The 20566-nt window shown below is 59.0% G+C and overlaps 2 protein-coding genes across 5 annotated transcripts; both read left to right on the top strand.

Moving 5' to 3' along the window:
* Positions 1 to 1523: 1523 nt before the first annotated feature.
* PLCD3 (phospholipase C delta 3) lies at positions 1524 to 20056 on the top strand. Of its 4 annotated transcripts, none has more exons than XM_004772484.3 (15): positions 1524 to 1848; positions 11403 to 11564; positions 11666 to 11894; positions 12163 to 12292; positions 13220 to 13448; positions 13909 to 14110; positions 14260 to 14404; positions 15217 to 15369; positions 16425 to 16535; positions 16700 to 16841; positions 17706 to 17822; positions 18462 to 18628; positions 18858 to 18993; positions 19073 to 19222; positions 19405 to 20056. In XM_004772484.3, exons 1-15 carry the CDS (start codon positions 1710 to 1712, stop codon positions 19491 to 19493), a joined length of 2301 nt encoding a protein of 766 aa, XP_004772541.2. In that variant the 5' UTR covers positions 1524 to 1709; the 3' UTR covers positions 19494 to 20056. The 4 variants fall into 4 exon arrangements, with proteins under 4 accessions (XP_004772541.2, XP_004772540.2, XP_004772539.2 ...); XM_004772483.3 differs by having other exon boundaries at positions 16691 to 16841; XM_004772482.3 differs by having other exon boundaries at positions 16425 to 16562.
* On the top strand, positions 1868 to 7003 carry LOC101691112. Its single transcript, XM_004772480.3, has 2 exons — positions 1868 to 4933; positions 5516 to 7003. The coding sequence occupies exons 1-2, from the start codon at positions 4850 to 4852 to the stop codon at positions 6476 to 6478; spliced, it is 1047 nt and encodes a 348-aa protein (XP_004772537.1). The 5' UTR covers positions 1868 to 4849; the 3' UTR covers positions 6479 to 7003.
* Positions 20057 to 20566: the final 510 nt, after the last annotated feature.

Raw genomic sequence — 20566 nt, 5'->3', positions numbered from 1 at the left:
ACCAATGAGAAAGCCCGTTTCAGCTTCTTTTACTATACCCCAACCACTCAGCGTTGTCCTTTCAAGATTATGCAAATAGTTTAGCTGTGCGTTTCCCAATCAGCCGAGGCGTATCCGCGGGCCGGCTCCCCAACCTTGTGGGGACCATAGGCGGGAGGAGGCGCCACCTGGTGGACCTAGTAAAACGACGCAGAGTCCTCGCGCCCCCTGGTGGAAGCCTGCGTCGTTCAGCTGAACCCAGGACCGGCAGAACCGACCCACCCAACTGAGTTCCTCAGGCCCTTCTAGGCGTTTGGGATAAAAATAAGGGAGTCATGCCCTGGAAGAAGAGGGGGTCCTGGAGGGGTTCTGCATGAGGGGCATTGAAAGCTGAGTTTTGGAACGCGTAAGTGTAAGCCAAGAGAGGAATGAGGAAGGTCATTCCTGGAGGAAAGAATTGCAGGACCAAAAATGCAGAAAGAATATCCCGGGAGGGGTGAGAACCGAAACCAGGATGCTGGATCTCTCGGTTGAGGATATCTGAAAGTGGTTTAGAGCAAGTAGGTGGCAAATCTAGGTCCTGAGGAATTAAGCTTTCTTTTTGAGATGCCATGCTCTTGGCCGCCGCTGAGGGGCGGTGTGCGCCCGGCTCTCCGCACCCAACCTGGGTCAGCTGCGGCAGACAACACTAACACTGTTGGTCTTCTGCCATCCCACCCTTCGAGCACAAATATTCTGATGGTGTCACATGAGACGGCCACTGGGACTCACACCCGACGTTCACCGACAGATTGATGTCAAGGACACCTACACAGGGCACGGCGGCCTTCCCCGGGGCAATCGAAAGCCCGCTGCGGCGCCAACCCATCCAAGCTTCTAACCCAGAATCGGAGTTCAGCCGGGGATTCTAGACTTAGTGCTTCCCCATCTTCTCCACTTCGAGACTTCTGAAACCGAGGGGCCAACACCTGGTCTGGCGCGGAGAGGGTTAATCCTATGACGTCATAGCCAGAGCCTTGCTACACCTACCCATCCCTTCTCGCTCCCCCACCCCTCCGGTTTGGGTTGCCCTCCCGCCTGGCTCAGCTCTCGGGGTTCTCTCGGCTTTCCCGGCAGGCCCGAGGACCTTCGGCCCAAGATGAGCTGCGCCGCAGCCTCGCTCCCCTGTCTGGCTTCCTTCTAAGCTCCCGGAGGGGCAGGGAAGAAAAAGGTGGAGAGGGGTCCCGAGTCCTCCTCGAGTCAGGATCCAGAAAACGGAGAAAGTGTCTGTGCCAGACGACAACCCTCGCCCCTCCGCTGGCCCCTCAACCCCCGAATAGGGTCTTGGGTCATCGGTGGGGCCGGGAGCCGAGGATCGCTGGGAGAATGGGGAGGAGGACTCAAAAGCGGGGGACGGACACGGAGATTCGGGGTGACTCTAGCCGGCCCCCTTCCTTTCCCACACCTCGCGGAGGACACACCTCCCGGGCTGGGGTCCCCGCCCAGCTCCCCGCCTCGCACCTCCCCTGGCGCCGTCCTCGGCCCCGCCCCCTCCCTCCGGGTCCCTCCTTTTCCCGACCTCGTCCCTCCCTCTCTCCCTGCTCCCGACACCTCCTCTCCCCGACTCCCTCCGGACGCCGCTAAGTTTCTCCGCTCGGGACCGCGCGCAGAGCCGGGGCCGGGCCGGAGCGGCGTCCCCGCTGCCTTGTCCCCGCGCGCAGAGCCCGGCCCGGCCCCGACCCCACCGAGCCATGCTGTGCGGCCGCTGGAGGAGCTGCCGCCGCCGGCCCGAGGAGCCCTCGGTGCCGGCCCAGGTCGCGACGTCCGTCGCCCTCGCGCCCCCGGACGGCGGCAGCAGGAGGCCCGGGCTGCGGGCGCTGAAGAAGATGGGTCAGTAACCGACGGGGGCGGTTCGGGGCGGGCGGGGACTGCCCGGGGGGGCCGCCTGGGACGGCGAGGGTGTGCGGGCGAGCTGTCGTGGGCTTCCCAGGCAGCGAGGGTCGGAAGGTTGGGGGTCGCACCTGTGGTCATCCGACGTTCCCCGGCCGGGCGAGGCGCGCCGGTGGACTTTGCTTCCCACCAGGAGGCGCCCGCGGGGCGTGCTGGAGTGGGCGTCGGGGCGCGGGGCGCGGATTGGGGTCCCGGAGGACCCGGTGAAATAGAGTGGGAGAGACACGCTGGGGGTGTCCCTCACCCAGCTCCCCAGAACCCTGTGCCTTCCAGGGTTCACGGGCGTCCCCGTGCTTCCTGGATTCTTGGCCGCCGTTAGGGAGACAGGGGAGCTGTGGAAGAGGCCAGCCTCTCAAACTGGTCCTCCAGCCCTGCAGCCCCCCCAGGGTTTGCAGCAGCCCCTGCAGCGACCAGGTAGGACTGGTCGAACTGGTGAGAATACTGTCCTTGGAGTGAGAAGGACAGATGCCCCTCCCAGGTTCAGGAGAAGTGACTACAGGGAAGGAATGTTAACTCCCAGAGTCGGGAGGGGGGGCACTGGGTACCTAGGTGCCATCACTCAGTCTTCCTCATTCTCCTGAGAGGCACCTAGTATAATTCCCACTTCACAGATGAGGAAACTGAGGCAGAGAAGTTGAAGAATTTGTCAGTGGCCACACAGCCAGTTAAGGGCAGAGGATGGTATGGGAGGCTGTGGGCAGCCACACTGCGGCAGAGACCATCTCAGAGCCTGGGCAGAGTGGGACTGACTGGCTGATTAGGTGGCTTGAATGAGAGGTGTGCGAGTGTTTTAGAAAACATCCATGACCGTGAACCTGAAATGGTATGTTGCAACTGCTGTTGATAAATAATTCATGATGGAGAGGTGGGTGTGGGGGAATAGGCAGGGCTTCCCAGGAGACCAGCGTGAATCTCCAGGCAGAATTCGGGGTGCCGATTGCCAGACTTGCCTTCTCTTTGTCACTGCCCCCCACCTTGTTCTTATTTCTACCTCCTGTCACTCACTCAGATCTGAATGGACTGAGCTCTATGTTCTGAGCTCGGAACCTGGCACTCTCCCTGAGGAGACGTAAGACACATGATCTCTGCCCTACCCTCCAATCATTCATGCACTCGGCGGACCTTTACTTAGTGCGTATAGTAGGCTCTGTCCTGCGATTCAGCAACAAATAGGACAGACACAGTTCTGGCCCTTTAGAGAGGGGAAGCATCAGCAAGGAGGTCAGACAATGAGGCAAAGAAACAATTCTAGGAAGGGAGAGAGCAAATCAGGTGCCGGGCAGCCAGCGAGGGCCCTAGCTGGACCCCAGAGCCAGAGGGAGAGTGGAGCTAGGTGTGGGGGAGAGGCAGGTGAGGGCCAGATGCTCAAGGCCTCTCCTTATAGAGTTATGGACTTGCCCTGGTGGCAGCAGGAGCCCCAGAGGGTCTCAAGCAGGAGGAGGGAGGCAGGGCTCCTGGAGAGTGGGGGGCACGTCGGTCGAAGGCAGGGATGAATGAGGGAGAACCGTAAGACGGAGGTTGAGGAATCCATTGGTCAAGCCATGGGGATGCTCAGACTTGGACCAGCACAGCCGAGTTGGGTTCTAAAAGAACCACCTAGGAGGCGGGCTGGGCTGGACTCTGCGGCTGGTGGGATCTGAAAGGTGTCTGCTGGGTGACAGTGTCATTCTCTGGGCTAAGGAGCGCTGGTGCCTTGGGGAGGGGAGGGCTGTGGGGAGCTGAGGGGCCACAGAGACATCCGGGGCTGGCGTTGGGCCAGAAAAGCAGGGCTGGCGGATGCTGGGGGAGGGCTGGGGTGCTGCTTCTTCATTCCATACGCTTCTGCTCAGCGCTATCAGCATGTGATGGCACTGTGCCAAGGCCTGGGGCTGCGTAGGTGAATACCACAGCACTTTGCCCTTGGGGGGCGCATAGTTTAATAGCCGGAGACACTCTCAGACAGGTCATACCTCCAAACCCAGGACTCAGCCTCTTGGCATGAGTAAAGCCGCATGGGAGCTCAAGGCATCCATCCCATCCTAGGGACACTGTCAGGGCACGTGTGGGTGTCAGAATGTCACCTGGGCCACCCTCCCCTCCCACCACTGCCCTGTCCTGCCTAGTGACTGCCGAGAGAGGAATGTCCAGTTTCTGGGGAATGCCCCTTCCCCAGGCATCACTGATTCCAGGAACAGGGTGGAGACAAAACCCAGGTGTCCTGGGGCCCACTTTGAGGCCACCAAGGCCAGGCCCACCACCCAGGGAGCTCCCACCATGGCAGCCAGCCGCAGCTCCTCCCCAGGTGGCTCTCAGGGCTGTCCCCATCTGGGTCAGGGCCAAACCCCCCAGGCTAGCAGACAACAGACTTTATTTCAGGTCCTGTCAAGAGACAAGGGCGGGGAGCGGCTTGGAGATCAAAGGCTCAGAGGGGCCCACAGGAAAGAAAGGTCTTCTCAGGTTCTCAGGCCCAATGGGGGAGCTGGGACAATGGCGATGGCCATCGCACACAGCCGGGAGCCATTTGTGGAGCCTGGGGCTCTTCTCCTGTCCCTTCCTCCTCAGCGGGGGTGGCTGCAGGCTTAGCCTGTCCCCAGAAAGCCAGGGAATAGCTGGGGAGAGTTAGAGCACCTGCCAACCCAGGCACAATGCTGAGCTCGTGTCTGGCGGGAGCCTACTTAACACTTGGCATCCCGGGGAGAAGATGCTGCTGATGTCCTCGCAGGGCAGATCAGCTGGGGGTAGGGGATGACGTCACCAGCCTGGGGCCCACATGGCTAAGAGACAACCGCTAAGGCCTAGGTTTCAATGATGGCTCTTTATTGCCAGAGTTAATGATACGAATTAACACCTTTATAACACTGAGCGAGGGCTTTTCACATATCAGCTCATTTAATGCTCACAATTGTATGAGGTGTGTGGTACCATGAGCCTCATCTTACAGATGAGAAACTGAGATTCCGAGATGCTGAATGCTGGGAAGCCGCTGAGCGAGGATTCGAACCCAGGCGTCTGGCCCCGGGGTCCAAGCTCCTGTCACAATGAGGGAGTGAGTGATTTGTGTCTGGCCATGGCCCGCTTCTCCTCTCCCCTGCAGAGGCTCTGCCAGCCCCTAGAGGTATCCTCATAGGCGTTACATAAAACCCAGGACAGCCAGTTAAACGTGAGTTTCAAATCAACAGCAGATCATTTGGAACAAACTTACACGAAAACATCACTTGTTATTTATCTGAAATGTGCATTTTTTTAAAAAAGATTTATTTATTTATTTATTTGACAGAGAGAGAGAACGAGAGAGAGATCACAAGTAGGCAGAGAGGCAGGCAGAGGGAGAGGGAGAAGCAGGCTCCCCACTGAGCAGACAGCCAGATGCGAGGCTCGATCCCAGGACCCTGAGATCATGACCTGAGCCAAAGGCAGAGGCTTAATCCACTGAGCCACCCAGGTGCCCCTGAAATGTGCATTTAAATGGGCATCCTGGATGTCACCCACCAGCCCTAGCCAGCCCTATCTCCCCAGAGCCCCAGTCTGTGCCCGCACCCGTCAGGCCCCTCCCCGGCCCCTAATCCTCCCCGGGAGCGCGGAGGCCTGAGTGGGCAGAATCCTGTTCCCTTTCGTCCCCGGCCTGCAGGCCTCCACCAAGTGCCCCAGCGGCCAGAGGGCTCTCACTATGGCCTGCCCAGGACTTCTCCTGCAGGGTGAGTGGGACTGCCGTGCGTGCACTTGGAAGGTGGGAGTCCTGGCAGGTGTCTGGCCTGGTGGGAGGGAGAACTGGGTGGCCTTCCTGGCTAAGCCGGGGCCTGCCAGGCAGGACGAGGGGGCTGTCCCTCACCTCTCCTCCTCCTTCGGCTCTGGGGAGGCCCCCCCTCCTACAACCTTTGCCTCCAGATCGGCTTCATGCGTGTTCTGGCCCTGCCCGGAAGGGTGCTGCCACCTTCGGTCGCTGTGTGTCTGGCCAGCACTGCCTGCCTTTCCTGACTGTGTTGACTTTCCAAAGAATGTTATGGACTCTGGCGCTGAGCTTGGCCGGGCCTTCACCCTGGGTGTGGCGGCCGGCCCCAGCGAGGGGGACGTGCTTCCTACCTGCAGGGCTGGGGCTGCCTGCTGGCCAGAGGGAAAGGATGAGAAGGTATTGGGACCCTCACCATCGTGTGTTCCCTCCCAGAACCGTCAGGAAAATCTTCTCTTCCTCTCCTCCCCCACTTGGCATGAAGCTGTCGGTTGCTGTTCCCTGCATGGCTCACATTCCTGCTGGAGCCCCGGTGCCCTTCCTGAGTGTGCCCTAGTGCAAAGCACACACGTGCACACACACCCTAAATGCACACCCCCCCCACACACACCCCCTTGCTCGAGACCTACCACTTTCATACCCAGCTGCCTATGCATTACCCTCTTGTCTACACTCGCTGTAGCCCCACAGCACACACACACCCACCCTCACCCCCACCGCTGGTCAGCTCTGGCCTCTGGCCATCCACCACACGGCCCCTGTGTCCTTCCTGGGCTTGGGAGACCTAAGCTGTTGTCGGCACACGCAGCTTGCCCTCTCATAGTACCAGTGGCCCGTCTGTGCAAACAGGGGAGGGCGGTTTGAGGATCAGAGATGGACGTGGCTTCCCCACGGTCCTTCCAGCTCAGTTGCTGAAATCGCCTCCTCCCCCTTGGCCTTGGCCACCGACATAGAACGGCTCAGGGCTCAGACCACACACACACCAAACCATCCAGGTCGAAGGTGATAGTTGGGAAACGGGGCTGTCCATTCCTAGCCTCCCCCTGACCCATCTCTGGGGGCTGAGATAAGCGGTTGGCCTAGAGAAGGTGTCCGAGCCCCAGCTGACAGCACTGAACTGGGCTGGAGAAGAGCGCCGTGGGGAACCACGAGCCTAATGAGGACAGATGGGTGGGAATACCTAGGTCCCTCTCCCCTCCCGGGCCACTGCCTCACTTTATCCTAATTTAGCAAGTTCTCGCTGTGGGCCAGGCCCTCCATGGAGGGCACCTGCACATTAGCTCATTCAAGCCACACACGGCCCTTTGGGGGGTTAAGCAGCCCCCAACTCTCAATACGTTCTGGGTCCACAGCCTTCCAGACCCAGGACCCTGAATGCGTTAGCCACTCTGTGCCCCTTTTTTTTTTTTTTTAAATTTAAAGGTTTTATTTATTTATTTGATAGACAGAGATGACAAGTAGGCAGAGAGGCAGGCAGAGAGACAGGAGGAAGCAGGCTCTCCACGGAGCAGAGAGCCCGATGCGGGGCTCGATCCCAGGACCCTGGGATCATGACCTGAGCCGAAGGCAGAGGCTTTAACCCACTGAGCCACCCAGGCGCCCCCACTCTGTGCCTTTTGAACAGCTTTATCGAGATGTTAACTCACATATCAAACAGGTCACCCATTTAAGCATCCAGTGGTTACTGGACTATTACGTTACTAATTTTTGTTTTAAAGATTTTATTTATTTATTTGACAGACAGAGATCACAGGTAGGCAGAGAGGCAGGCAGAGAGAGACAGAGAAGCAGGCTCCCTGCTGAGCAGAGAGCCCGATGCGGGACTCGATCCCAGGACTCTGGCATCATAACCTGAGCCGAAGGCAGAGGCTTTAACCCACTGCGCCACCCAGGCGCCCTACGTTACTAATTTTTAAAGCTGTGGTAAAAAATGCATTAAGTGGCTATTTCAATGGCATTAATTACATGCACAATGTGAGGCATTCACAATGTTGTGCTCGCTCCAAAACTTTTCCATTATCCTAAACAAACAAACAAAAACCCCTCTGTAGCCATTAACCCGTCATTTCCCCCTTCCTCCCTTCCCGTAGGCCCTGGTAACCTCTAATTACACTCCGTCTCTGAAATTTTTTTATTGAGGCGTATGGGCCATATAATCGGTCCAGATGAATTTGACTATTTTAGACACCGCCTATAAGTGGGATCATACGATAATCTGTCCTTTTACGACTGGTTATTTCACTTAGTGTAATGTCATCCAGGGTCATCCGTGCAGCCTAGATCAGATGTCCCTCCTCTTTACGGCTGACTAATGTCCCCCTGTGTGTCTGTACCCACCTTTGCTTCTCTGTTCATCTGTTGATGGACATTTGGGTTGTTTCTATCTTTTTTGCCTTTGTTCATCCCCATTATTCTACTGTTATTTAATGATTGTTCCCCCTCTGTTTGGTCAAGGTGGCCATGACACTGGCCCTGCCCAGCTCCACGTTCAAGGCAGAGATGTTTAGATTAGAGAACCCACGGGAAGCACTAGGAGCAGGCAGCTGGTACACCTGCTCCAAGCGGGTAGGAATGAGGTGGAGGAAGCATCTGTGGGTTTGGAGCTCTGGCAGGGCCTATAAATGTTGACTGGGTGCCTGGGCAGAGAGCCAGGTGCCTTCCAGTGCCTCTGCCCAGGGCCTGGGCCCTCCTCCTGACCTCTCTCCCTGACCTCTCTGGGTCCCACCCTTCCTGTCTGGAGCCCTAATCCCTTCCCTACCCCAGGGCTCAGAAGCTGAAGCAACAGGGAAGGAGCGTCACCTGCTCTGGGAACTCAGCACCAGGCTCAGCCCGGCATTGAACTCTCATTCTATTTGGCTTTTCCAATGGGAAATGTTTGGGAGCATCGTGAGCCAGAGACCAGTCCCAGTCCCCGCTGGGCGGGCAGACTAGAGTGTCACCCTTTCCCCCAGCAGGCTCCTGGGCAGCTGGGGATGAGGGCCAGGGGCAAGGGCCCCCTCGACATGGGAACCTGTCCCAGTGGAGAGCTGATCAGAAGTTCTGGCTCCCTGTCTTGATGTCCTGTTTGCAGAATGCTCTGGACAAAGCAGGACCTCGGTGACTCACCTCCATTTCCGGCCTTAGTCATTCGCCAGCCCCCCTTCTCCCCCACCCTCCTCAACTATGGGCTTGGCCTCAGAGGACTGGCTGGGTCAGGGGAGGTAGCCCCAGCTGCAGAGCCTGGTTGTCATGGGAATGAGGGGTTCCTTTCCCATAGCTGGGGAGTTGGGGGCGGGGGGCTCAGTTGTGGTGGCCCTACAGGTTCCCTGAGTGTCCTGCCACCCAAGCCATTGCTTCTCAGGCTGAGGGAATTCAGAAGTTGCCCAGATGTGGGTGCAGAGGGCTGAGGGTCTAGTGAGTCTCTTGGCCTGCTGTGGGCCACCTTGTAGCTCTTTGTCTGGAATGACAAGGTTTCCGCCTCCCCTTCCTAGCCCGGTCTGAATTCTGAGAGACCCTTTGGAGCCCTCAGAGCCACAGGCTAGCCCCAAGGGGGACCATGGGCTCCTCCGGATGGCAGGCTTCTCCTCCTGGCCCTGAGACCCTGATTGTCAATCACAGTCACCCTCGGGGTCACAGGGGAATTTTTTTTTTTTAAGATTTTATTTATTTATTTGACAGATAGAGATCACAAGGCAGAGAGGCAGGCAGAGAGAGAGAGGAGGAAGCAGGTTCCCTGCTGAGCAGAGAGCCCGATGTGGGGCTCGATCCCAGAACCCTGGGACCATGACCTGAGCCGAAGGCAGCGGCTTTAACCCACTGAGCCACCCAGGTGCCCTCACAGGGCAATTTTTAAACATCGATACCCAAGTCCCAGCCCACACCTGCCGGACAAGAATCTCTGGGATGTGGGGTTTGCCACCTTCTCCGGGCGAGTCCGATCACTGCCAGGGTTCAGAAACCATCCTGGCCCACAAGGAAAGGCTAGATAGGGTAGGGCTAGGGGTAGAACGTGCTTAGTTCCCCAGTTGTCGGTGGACATGGCTTGTCCTCCCCTTTCAGAAAACCCTGGCTGTGAATCTGGCTCTGGGATGAGCACCGAGATGTGGATATAAGACTTTGTCCCTGTCCTTGGGTTTATTAAAGTTCCCTGAAATTACAATTTAGGTGGGGTGCTTTAGTTAAAATATAAAATGCTGTGGGTGATTGGGGAGGGAGAATGCCCATTTGAGGACAAATCAAGGAAGGCTTCCTGGAGGAGATGGTGTCTGAGCCCGTCCTTGAAGGAGTCCTCTGAGAGTCAGAGAAACAAGAAGGATCCTACAAAGGCTCCCAGAGAGAATGAAAGAAGGCTCAGGGATTTAGACTTTAGTTGCATGGGTCAGAGTTCCCAACACACAGGGGCCTGGGAGCCACAAAGCCTAATGCCACTGTCCTGTTTCATTTGGCTCACACAGTGGTAATTTAGAGGGTTTTGTTTCACTTTGATTTAGTTGCCAACATTGAAAAATCCAGAGGCTTCACATACAAACCCAGCTTCCTGTTCTCTGGAAACTCTGGGCCCTCATCTGCCGCCCTCCTCCTTCCAAAGGGCATGGACCCTCCAGTTTGCCGCATTCGCGCTCTTTCTGTTGTCCTCTGGCTGGTAAATCTTCAGTATCGACCTGTAACGCAGGAGAGCAGGCTGTAGTAACACCATGACGGGTGGCATCTTAGCTGAAGTTCAGATTTTGCAGCTCAAGGCCGGGGGCTGTTGTGGTCTTCACTGCGTGCGTGGAGAACACAGGGCCCTGAGCGGTCACGGTTCCTGCCACCAAGGCTGTGTAACTCAGAAGTGACAGAGTTGGGATTTGCCTCCCTGGGCCCCTGAATTTAAATTCTGCAACACGCCCCCAACCGTGTGAGCAAGCAGGGACGGAGGAGCAGAGGGGTTCAATGCAGTGGCCACGGGGACAGGTGCTGGGGCCTGACCTCCGGGGTTTGAAGCCTGCATCCTCCCCTTTGTTCCTTAAGCATCTCTGTCCTTGTTTTCTCGTGTGTTCATTCGTGATTGGGGGCTCGTGTGTGGTAGATGTTTTGTAAGCATTTCTTCCTGCTAAGGAAAGGGAGAACCCATGTGGGGTGAGGTGGGATTGTGATGGTGGCTGGGCCCCAGGGAGTGCCGAGTGTCACAGCAGACCATGCTTTCAGCTGGACACAAAGAGGACACCTGGATATCAGCCCCAGGCTGGCCTTGGCAGGGCTGGTCCTGGAGTCGTTGGCCTGTGACCCTGGAGCCAGGGTGGCCTCTGCTATCCTCCCTTGCCTTGGGGAGTGTGGAGGTGAGGAGCTTGGATTGCAGCAAGAGAGATTTAGGTTAGATAGTGAGACTACCTTCTTGAGGTCAGGGTTTCACATCAAAGGAAAAGGCTGTGGGTGGCAGATTCTGGTCTTGAAGTCTAAAGACCGGGATGGAAGGGAGTGGCACAGGGTGACCTTGAGGGAGGCGGAAGGGCCAGGTGCTGCCTGAGGGACTGCTCTGCTCTAAGGGCCTCTGGAGGCAGCGGCTTAACCAAGACAGAAGGTACTGGTGTCCTCCCCACCACCCCGGGGCTTGGGTGGGACACACCAGGTGAGACCTTGGGGCGGAGGAGCTGAAAGGCCAAATCCAGTCCTGGGGACACGTTAAGCTAAGCAGAGGAAGAGTGGCGGGTGAGGGCTTGCAGGGCAAGGCCGCTGGCGGCTGCCGGCTGGGAAGAGGGTGGAGGGAGCCAGGGGCCAGGGAGGCCCCGACATCGTGGTCAGGCCTCCCGCCCCCCCCCACCCCCCGCAGGCCTGACGGAGGACGAGGACGTTCGCGCCATGCTGCAGGGCTCCCGGCTCTGCAAGATCCGCTCGCGGACGTGGCACAAGGAGCGGCTGTACCGGCTGCAGGAGGACGGCCTGAGCGTGTGGTTCCAGCGGCGCATCCCGCGCGCGCCGTCGCAGCACATCTGTGAGCTGGGTCGCGCGGGCTCAGGGCGGGCTGCCGGGACAGCGGTCGGGGGACAGCGGCCCTGACCCTGCCGTGCGTGCCCTGTACCCTCCCCCCTTCAGTCTTCGTGCAGCACATCGAGGCGGTCCGTGAGGGCCACCAGTCCGAGGGCCTGCGGCGCTTCGGGGGCGCCTTCCCGCCGGCGCGCTGCCTCACCATCGCCTTCAAGGGCCGCCGCAAGAACTTGGACTTGGCGGCGGCCACGGCGGAAGAGGCTCAGCGCTGGGTGCGTGGCCTGGCCAAGCTGCGAGCGCGCCTCGACGCCATGAGCCAGCGCGAACGTCTCGACCAATATCCTGCCCAGCTGCCGGGGTCCGGGGAGCTGAGGGGGCCGGGTGCTTGGGGACCCGAGGGCGAGCCCCAGCCCCTGGTCTTCAGAATAGAGGGTGGCGCCGCGGCCTCCCGTCTCTGGGGAGCCCAGCCCCGGCCCGTGGAGGCCGCGGGCAGAGGGGAAGTACAGCCCCTGGACACAGGAGCCCCACCCCGGGGTCCCGGCAGGCACCTGGTGGGGCAGGCGGTGGTGCCCAGGCTTTTGCGGGTATTTCCTGAGCGCCCACACCTGGATCCACGCCTATCTGCACCGTGCAGACTCCGACCAGGACAGTAAGATGAGCTTCAAGGAGATCAAGAGCCTGCTCAGAATGGTGAACGTGGACATGAATGACATGTATGCCTACCGCCTCTTCAAGGTGGGGTCCTGCCCCCACGCTGACATCTGAGGCACCCACCTCACTCACCCCGGGGCCCTCGCCCTGCAGAAAGGCCATATCTGGGCCTACTTAGCCTTTTGCACTCCTCTGAGGGCGCTGGGCCAGGATGGGCACGGGGGCCCAGAACTTCTTCCTCAGGCAGAGAGCCCAGGGGTGGGAGGGACCCTCCGCTCCCCCAGAGAGAGCAGCAAAGCTGTGCTTTTCATTTTTCCACGTCTGCAGGCACCCTTTGCATTTATGGCCATGCACGGCTTGCACACGGGCGTGCAGGCAGGAGTCTGCTCACGGACTCACGTGCCCACCCTCCTCCACTGTGACATATGGGGCACCTCTCCACGTGGCCGGATACACCCCACATGTGGGAGCACTGACGGGGGTACATGGGGGTGCTCTGGGCATCAGAGGCCGGGTCGGAGCTCATGACAGACGCCTGTGTGGGTGGTGACTGTCTGAGCCACCTGAGACACAGAAAGACACAGGAGCCATGGCACCTGTCCACCTGAACCCATAGCAACACGGGGACTCCTCCCTGTCAAGTCAGCCTGTGGCTCACTGACCACGGGCGTGGGTCTGGGGACGGAAGGATGGCCCTGCACACACAAACACATGGGAGGAAGAATTATGGTCTGTCCTGCCCCTGGGTCACTGCTTTTCCTCCCACATCTTGATTTTGGGGGGTAGGTCATGGTGCGGAGGGACAGGCACTGAAGCCAAGAGACCCTCCTTAGAATCCCAGCCCCGCAGCGGAGCAGCTGTGTGAGCTGGTGCGCTAGCTCCCAGTTTCTCTACCTATGGACCAGGGGGTCCCCGCCTGCCCAGCGTGGTTGACGACGGGTGTGTCGGTCGGTGCAGGCCCGCTTTCCCCAGGCATCCTCCTCCTCTGAGCCGATCCGCGCTGCCTTCCAGGAGTGCGACCACTCCAACAACGAACGGCTGGAGGGGGCTGAGATTGAGGAGTTTCTGCGGCGGTTGCTGAAACGCCCTGAGCTGGAGGAGATCTTCCATCGGTACTCAGGCGAGGACCGCGTGCTGAGCGCCCCGGAGTTGCTGGAGTTCCTGGAGGACCAAAGGGAGGACGGCGCCACGCTGGCCCACGCCCAGAAGCTCATCCACACCTATGAGCTCAACGAGACAGGTGGGGGCCTGCAGGTGGGGGGACTGACAGACGGGGTCAGGGTCAGCACGGTCCTGTCTCAGCATCTGACAGGTCCAGGGGCTTCCAGCTACAATTACTGGCTGTGGGTGCCATCTTTGGCGAGTCACCTTTGGCTCTAGGAGACGCAGCTGCCACGCTGGTGACATGGCATAGCAGCATACCTGCCTCACGGGGTTTGGCTGAAGATTAAATGGCATGACTTGTGGGGGCTCCTGGCCCTCTCGGTTGATAGAGTGTGTGACCCTTGATTTTGGGGTTGTGAGTTCGAACCCCACGTTGGGTATAGAAATTACTTTAAATAAATAAATGGCGTAACTCATGCAGGGTCCAGTCAGTAGGTAGGTACTCGTTACTAAGCCGAGTGAGCTTTGGGGCCCTGTGGGGCCAGACATGGGAGTCCTCCCAGTGACCTGACGCTCTCTTCGACCCGTCTTCACAGCCAAGCAGCACGAACTGATGACGCTGGATGGCTTCATGATGTACCTGTTGTCACCTGAAGGGGCTGCCCTGGACCCGGCCCACACATGCGTGTTCCAGGACATGGGCCAGCCCCTCTCCCACTACTTCATCTCCTCCTCACACAATACATACCTGACAGACTCTCAGATCGGGGGGCTCAGCAGCACGGAGGCCTATGTTAGGTACCGTAGCAGGGGGTGGTTGGGGTGAACGCATCTGGGAGCCCAGCTTGGGGGCGCTATGGGGCTCAAACCTGGCTCAGTCCGTCCATAGCTCTGCTCCGTGGCTTCCACATGACACCTCACCTGCTGTTCTGTCGGCCTGTCCACAGGGCCTTTGCACAGGGCTGCCGCTGTGTGGAGCTGGATTGCTGGGAGGGACCAGGAGGGGAGCCCATCATCTATCACGGCCACACCCTCACCTCCAAGATCCTCTTCCGAGATGTGGTCCAGACTGTGCGTGACCACGCCTTCACTGTGAGCTCCCAGGACCCCCATGCCCAGCCCCAGAGCCTCCCGCAGTGACCCCAGCGTCCTCTGTCCTTCCAGAAGAACCCCCCCCCGCCCCCTGCCCAGAGAATCACTCACTCACCCAGTGCCACTGGGACAGCTGGTCAGTGGGGTAGAAGAAAGCTGAGTGAGAGGCTCCATTCCTCCACCCCCATGTTTAGTAAATGCCCCAAAATCACAGAATGTCTGGAAGAAAACCTTGCGGGTAGGGAAGGACGTTTGAATCATGACTCCCAAAGAGAAGGGCACGAAAGAGAAGTTCAGCCCTGAAGTCTGCATAGTTGCAACTCCTGGCAAGCTATGCACGAATCTTACCCTCAAAACACGTTGGGCGTGGGGCGCCTGGTGGGCTCAGTCGGAAGAGTGTGCGACTGTTGATCTCAGGGTCAGGAGTTCGAGCCCAGAGTTGGGTGCAGAGATTACTAAAAAATAAATAAATAAACGCACTTAAAAATTACGGGCTGTGGGGGGTGGGGAGTGTGTAGCATAAACAACATGGCCAATGTCATTGACACATAAAGGGCATTTAAACAACAGAACCATCCCTGCCCCTGCCCTCAGCTTCCCAGACATTCTCCCCTTCCCCAGAGACCCCAGATCTGGCCCCTGTCCCCCCAGGGACACACTGGTCCCCAAGTCTGCCCCACATCCCACCTACTCAGCCCCCGGGAGTGCCTTTGCCTGTCTGTCCTGAAGGGGGTTGGGGCCAGGTGTAGTAGGGGTGCTGGGAGCAGGAGGGGGAAGTGGCTCTGAGTTGCTGCCTGTCTCCCCACCCCCAGCTGTCCCCGTACCCTGTCATCCTATCCCTCGAGAACCACTGTGGGCTGGAGCAGCAGGCCGTCATGGCTCATCACCTGCGCACCATCCTGGGAGACGCGCTGGTGACACAGGGCCTGGACATGCAGAACCCTGAAGAGTTGCCATCCCCAGAGGTAATGAATGTCCCCGACTCTGAGCCTGGGTGGGGGAGGAGCGGGCGGCAGTCCGTCATCCGCCCCTGCCGGGCCACCTCCGTGGGCCACCTCCACGGGTCGGGACCCCATACATCTCTCTGCCCAGCCCGCCCCACTCAGGGCTCTCCATGCCCTCCCCCTCACTCCCCCACCCCACTCTGCCACCCTGCCTACAGGGTCCCCGCAATCTCCGCCATTCCCACCTCCAAGGCCTTTGTTGATGCGTCTTCTCCAGAAACTCTCTTCCCAGCTGTCTGCCCTTGCCAAGCGATGCTGGCTTAGAATTCTAGCTTAGGGTGGACCACCCCCTCCTGTGGTCTGAGGAACCTCCTTAGCTCTCCGGCCTGGGTGGTTCTCCCTCCCCAACCCCAGAACGTTTTATCTGCCTCCTCAGAACATTTGTGTTTTTCTGTCTTCTTGAGAAAACTCTCCTCCTACTCTCAATCCAAATATGCCCAGAACATTGACTCATCTGTGTGTGTGTGTGTGTGTGTGCGCGCGCGTGTCTGATTTTTTTTTTTATTAGCACGAAACAAACATGGTTAAAAAAAAATCAAGTTGTACAAAATTGTATACAACGGAAAATGGGTCTTTGTTTGCCCTTGTCCTACTTCATGGGGAGTAACCATCTTTAAGTCTCTTGTGCGTCTTTCCAGAATTTTCCTGTGTGTATAGACTTACGTGCGGAACTATCTTCTCTTTCAAACGTTACACAACGAAGCTTATGTGATTACATGTTCTAGCGTCACTTTTTTCCTGGGAGATCTTTTTGGAAGAGGGCTCCTTCTCTTTCGGCTCTGAGCTGCGTCATTCATTGGAAAGGCTGCTGTGTCATACTCTTTTTGGAGGGACCTCCCCAGCCAGTCCCCTGTTGATGGCTCTAAACATTGTTTCCTATGGTTTTTCCTGTTAGAAGCATCCCTCCTCTTTGCGTGGCCTTTCCTGCGCCCCCCTGTCAGGCCCCCCTCACATAGAGGTGTTTGTGTGACTGATGGGGCAAGAGGAAATAATCCTTCCATATGGGGTCCCTACAGCAGCTGAAGGGCCGGGTCCTGGTGAAGGGGAAGAAGCTGCCAGCTGCTCGGAGCGAGGATGGTCGAATTCTATCCGACCAGGAGGAGGAAGAGGAAGAGGAAGAAGAAGAGGTGGAGGCTGCAGAACAGAGGCGGCGGGTGAGGGGGGACCCTTGAGGGGGACCAAGATGGCTGGGGCAGGGAGGAGCTGCCTGGGGAGGGGAAGGGAGCTAGGAAGACAGAGGGGCTGGAGCCGGTGGGCGCCGCCTCTGAGGCTTATCTCCCAGGCCAAGCAGATCTCCCCAGAGCTGTCGGCCCTGGTCGTGTACTGCTGTGCCACCCGCCTGCGGACCCTGCGCCCCAACCCGGTGCCACCCCAGCCCTGCCAGGTCAGCTCCCTCAGCGAGCGCAAGGCCAAGAAGCTCATCCGAGAGGCAGGTAGGAGCTGGACATCGGGCATCTGGGGACCAGAGGCGCCGTGGAGGCCTACAGGCTCCTGGTGGGGGCATCCTGGAGTTGGTCAGGAAAGGAGACTAAGAGGACTTCAGGGCCAGTGAAGGGGTCAGGAGGTCCCCAGTTTGGGGCTCAGGGAATGAGCTCCTGGCACATGCCCAGCTCCGGGCCGCCCTGGAGGGAGGAGAGTCCAGGGAGGAGGGAGCTGCTGTCCGTCTTTGCTGGACTCGAGCCTAGTGGCAGGGCCAGACATAGTCGGGAGTGGTGGTGCAGGGTGATCGGTGGGCCGTGGTGGGGGCTGAGGGAGGAGCCCCGCAGAGGGCGTGAGATCAGGGAAGGACTGGAGCAGGGGATACCTGTGAAGACCCCAGACCAAGAGTTGGGGTGGAAGCAGCCAGGTGAAGAAGGGGGAGGGGTTTCGAGGCTGGAGGAGCAGGTCGGGAGAAGGCCTGGAGGCATGACTTGCAGGAAGGGTTCTGGGGACCCGCAGCGCTGCTGGAGGAGTGCATGGGGGCGGACAGGACGAGAGCCAGGTGTCAGCCTGGGGTCCCCGTTCCAGGCACTGAGAGGGGGGAAGGATGCGGGGTTTTGGGGCTGGGATGCAGTGTCAGGAAATGGAAGGGGGTCCTTGGCCCTCTCTGGGCTTCAGTAGCCTCCTCTGGGAGGTCCTCTCAGCCCTGCGGCAGGGGGGTCTGGGGGCAGCAGAGTTTAGCGTCAGTTCCCCGCTTGTCCCTAGAGTTGGGGCAGAGGAAGTTCCAGTCCCTGGCATTAGTTGAGGGACACCCAGTCGTCCCTCATTATCCCTCATCACCCAGGACTCATCGTTGTCTTGCCCCAACTCTCCCCCAGGGAACAGCTTCGTCAGGCACAATGCCCACCAACTGACCCGTGTCTACCCACTGGGGCTGCGGATGAACTCAGCCAACTACAGCCCCCAGGAGATGTGGAACTCAGGCTGTCAGCTGGGTGAGCAGGGACAGCAGCAGGACCAGGGACGGGCAGGGGGGTGGCCTCCAGGAAACCGTGAGAGGCCTGGGCAGGGGTCGGGCCACACAGCTTTCCAGAAGGTGGAAAACTGGGTTCTCTTGGTAATAACAATGATTAAAACAATTGTCAGGAAGATAAGTGGGAAAACAAATCTGAGTCATTTCTTCTGGACACTGTGAAAGTCTCACATTTTTTTTTTTTAATATGGAAGTTCAAAACATCTACTCCCATGTAACCCTTCATACACACACACACACACACACACACACACACACACACATAAGCTCCCCTGAGTCACCACTGACAGGAGTGGGCTCTGGAGGGATGCTAAGCCCCAGCAAAGGAGCAAAGGAGGGGAATATGATCTCTTTGAGCACAGATATGGAAACCGCAGGCTTCCTTGGGTGCGACTCTGGCCCGGGCCTATGCCCAGCATCCCCCTCTGGCCTGGGGGATACCAGCGATCAGGTGCAGGTGACAAGGTCTGGGTCCCTTGGCTGCCACGACGCCATGATGCCCCCCACAAAATGCTGGTAGGGGTGGGCAGTGAGACCCTGAATCAGAGTGGTGAAAGGAGGGTCCCTAAGAGCCCCTGCCCTGACACCGCTATGTCCACAGTGGCCTTGAACTTCCAGACGCCAGGCTATGAGATGGACCTCAATGCCGGGCGCTTCCTCATCAACGGGCAGTGCGGCTACGTCCTGAAACCCGCCTGCCTGCGGCAGCCAGACACAACCTTTGACCCTGAGTGCCCTGGGCCCCCCAGGACCACTCTCACTATCCAGGTCAGCAGCCTGCACTGGGCCCAACCCCAGGGTCACGGCCAGTTCTGGAGGGGTCCTAGTCTGCCGGGTGCCAGCCTGTACTACCAGAGAGTGGAGGCCTGGGGATGGCTTGGGGTGAGGGCAGGCTGAGTCTCAGCCCCGTGCAGGGGGGTCCGGGCGAGTGCTGAGGGCAAGGGGCTCCCTGCCCCAACCAAGGGGCCAGACCGAAGCTCCCCTTCATCCCTGGCAGGTGCTGACAGCGCAGCAGCTGCCCAAGCTGAACACGGAGAAGCCGAACTCCATCGTGGACCCCCTGGTGCGTGTTGAGGTCCACGGTGTGCCCGCAGACTGTGCTCGAAAGGAGACCAACTACGTGCTCAACAACGGTGGGTGGGCATGCTGGGGGCAGTGGGGGTGGGTGGGGGAGGGGACAGCTGGCTCCTGACTGCCACGCCTGCGCCCTAGGCTTCAACCCCCGCTGGGGGCAGACCCTGCAGTTCCAGTTGCGGGCTCCGGAGCTGGCACTGGTCCGCTTCGTGGTGGAAGATTACGACGCCACCTCCCCTAATGACTTTGTGGGCCAGTTTACGCTGCCTCTCGACAGCCTGAAGCAAGGTTGGCGGGGGATGGAGCGGGAGGGGGGCGTCGGGGCCTCTGAGACCCTGTTCACCTGGGCTGGGATGTCCTCCGAGAGTGTGCCCTGAGCCTAGGGGTGGGATGCGGTTTGCGCCCCCGCGGTCCTGGCCCTGCTGGGTGGGGGGTGCAGAGAACCTGACACGTGGTTACGCTCTCCACAGGGTACCGCCACATCCACCTGCTTTCCAAGGATGGGGCCTCACTGTCGCCAGCCACGCTCTTCGTCCACATCCGCGTCCAGCGCTTCTGAGGGTGGGACTGACCTATGCTGGGGCTCCACGGGCGCCAGGCTGCGTCCCTTGGCAGAGGCTCTCTCCCCCTGTGGAGCAGAGGGGTAGAGGGAGGCCCAGCCCCTCCAGCCTGCTCACTTTGCCCACTCCACTCTAGTCTCAGCGGGGTGCTGGGGACTGCTTTGGTCCCCCAGAGAACAGGCCGTGACCCTGGAGCCTTGAGACGGCCCCAGTTCCTCCGATTCTTGGCCCACTCCCTCCCTCATCGTGGCTCATGAAGAGCCAGACCTGTTGCTGCCAGATTTGGGGTGGACACCGGAGCCTTCAGCTCTTCTCTGCCCCCCAGGGGGCCTGGTCCAGCCCTCTTCTTGCCCCCATCCCACCCCAGGCATTAGCCATCCCCCGAGCCCCTCCCCTCACCAGGCTTTCCTGGGTTCCTCCCTCGAGCTCTTGAACTTGAGCTCCCTTTTCTAGGAAGCCTGGAAGCAGGTTTTAACTTGTGTCATAGAAGGGTGCGGGAGAGGACAGTAGAACAAGACTATTGATTAAAAAATAATAATAATAAAGAAGCCAGTTTATTTTACTACTGCTGTACGCAGAGCACCTCGGGGCTCAGACCCACAGGCCCCCCGAGGAGGGATGAGGGCAGAGTCCCGTGGGCCCCCTCCCCCAGCAGGGCTTGAATTTGTCTAAGCCAGCCAGGGAGCTGGTGGGGTGGGAGGGGCGGAGAAGAGCCCCAGCTCAAAATAACCTGACCCCTCCTCTTGGCTTAGTGCTGCTTCCAGCATCACCAACTCACAAGCTCCCCCTGCCCGGTCATCATGAAGGGCTTGAATGGAAAAGGGGGATTTGGCAAGAGTGGGGGGCTTCTGCCAGGGAAGAACTGTTATGGCCCTAAAAGGGGATGGGGACAGGACTCTGAGGGACCTCAATAGACCCCTGCTTTCTGGGTTCAGATGCATCCGAGGCCCCTGTCTGTTCAGTAGATGAATCCGAGACTCAGGGCTCTCCTTCCACGACAAAGGCCCAGAAACCAGCCTGCTGCTCTGGGCTGCCTGGAGCAGCTGGGAGAGGGTGCCGAGACACTGGAGGG

The sequence above is a fragment of the Mustela putorius genome, unplaced genomic scaffold (assembly GCF_011764305.1).
Source record: "Mustela putorius furo isolate JIRA1106 unplaced genomic scaffold, ASM1176430v1.1 tig00000487_pilon_pilon_pilon, whole genome shotgun sequence".
Lineage (NCBI taxonomy): Eukaryota > Metazoa > Chordata > Mammalia > Carnivora > Mustelidae > Mustela > Mustela putorius.
The sequence above is the reverse complement of the archived record's forward strand: the minus strand, read 5'-3'. Positions and strand labels throughout refer to the sequence as shown.

What these genes read in the sequence shown, in the direction of transcription:
- LOC101691112 (XM_004772480.3), top strand. Translation starts at nt 4,850, where the DNA reads ATGCTGAATGCTGGGAAGCCGCTGAGCGAGGATTCGAACCCAGGCGTC. An exon ending in GCTCCTGTCACAATGAGGGA is followed by an intron (nt 4,934 to 5,515) that starts GTGAGTGATTTG and finishes CCCGGCCTGCAG; the next exon opens with GCCTCCACCAAGTGCCCCAG.
- PLCD3 (XM_004772481.3), top strand. Translation starts at nt 1,710, where the DNA reads ATGCTGTGCGGCCGCTGGAGGAGCTGCCGCCGCCGGCCCGAGGAGCCC. An exon ending in CGCGCCGTCGCAGCACATCT is followed by an intron (nt 11,565 to 11,665) that starts GTGAGCTGGGTC and finishes TCCCCCCTTCAG; the next exon opens with TCTTCGTGCAGCACATCGAG. An exon ending in GAACTCAGGCTGTCAGCTGG is followed by an intron (nt 17,823 to 18,461) that starts GTGAGCAGGGAC and finishes CTATGTCCACAG; the next exon opens with TGGCCTTGAACTTCCAGACG.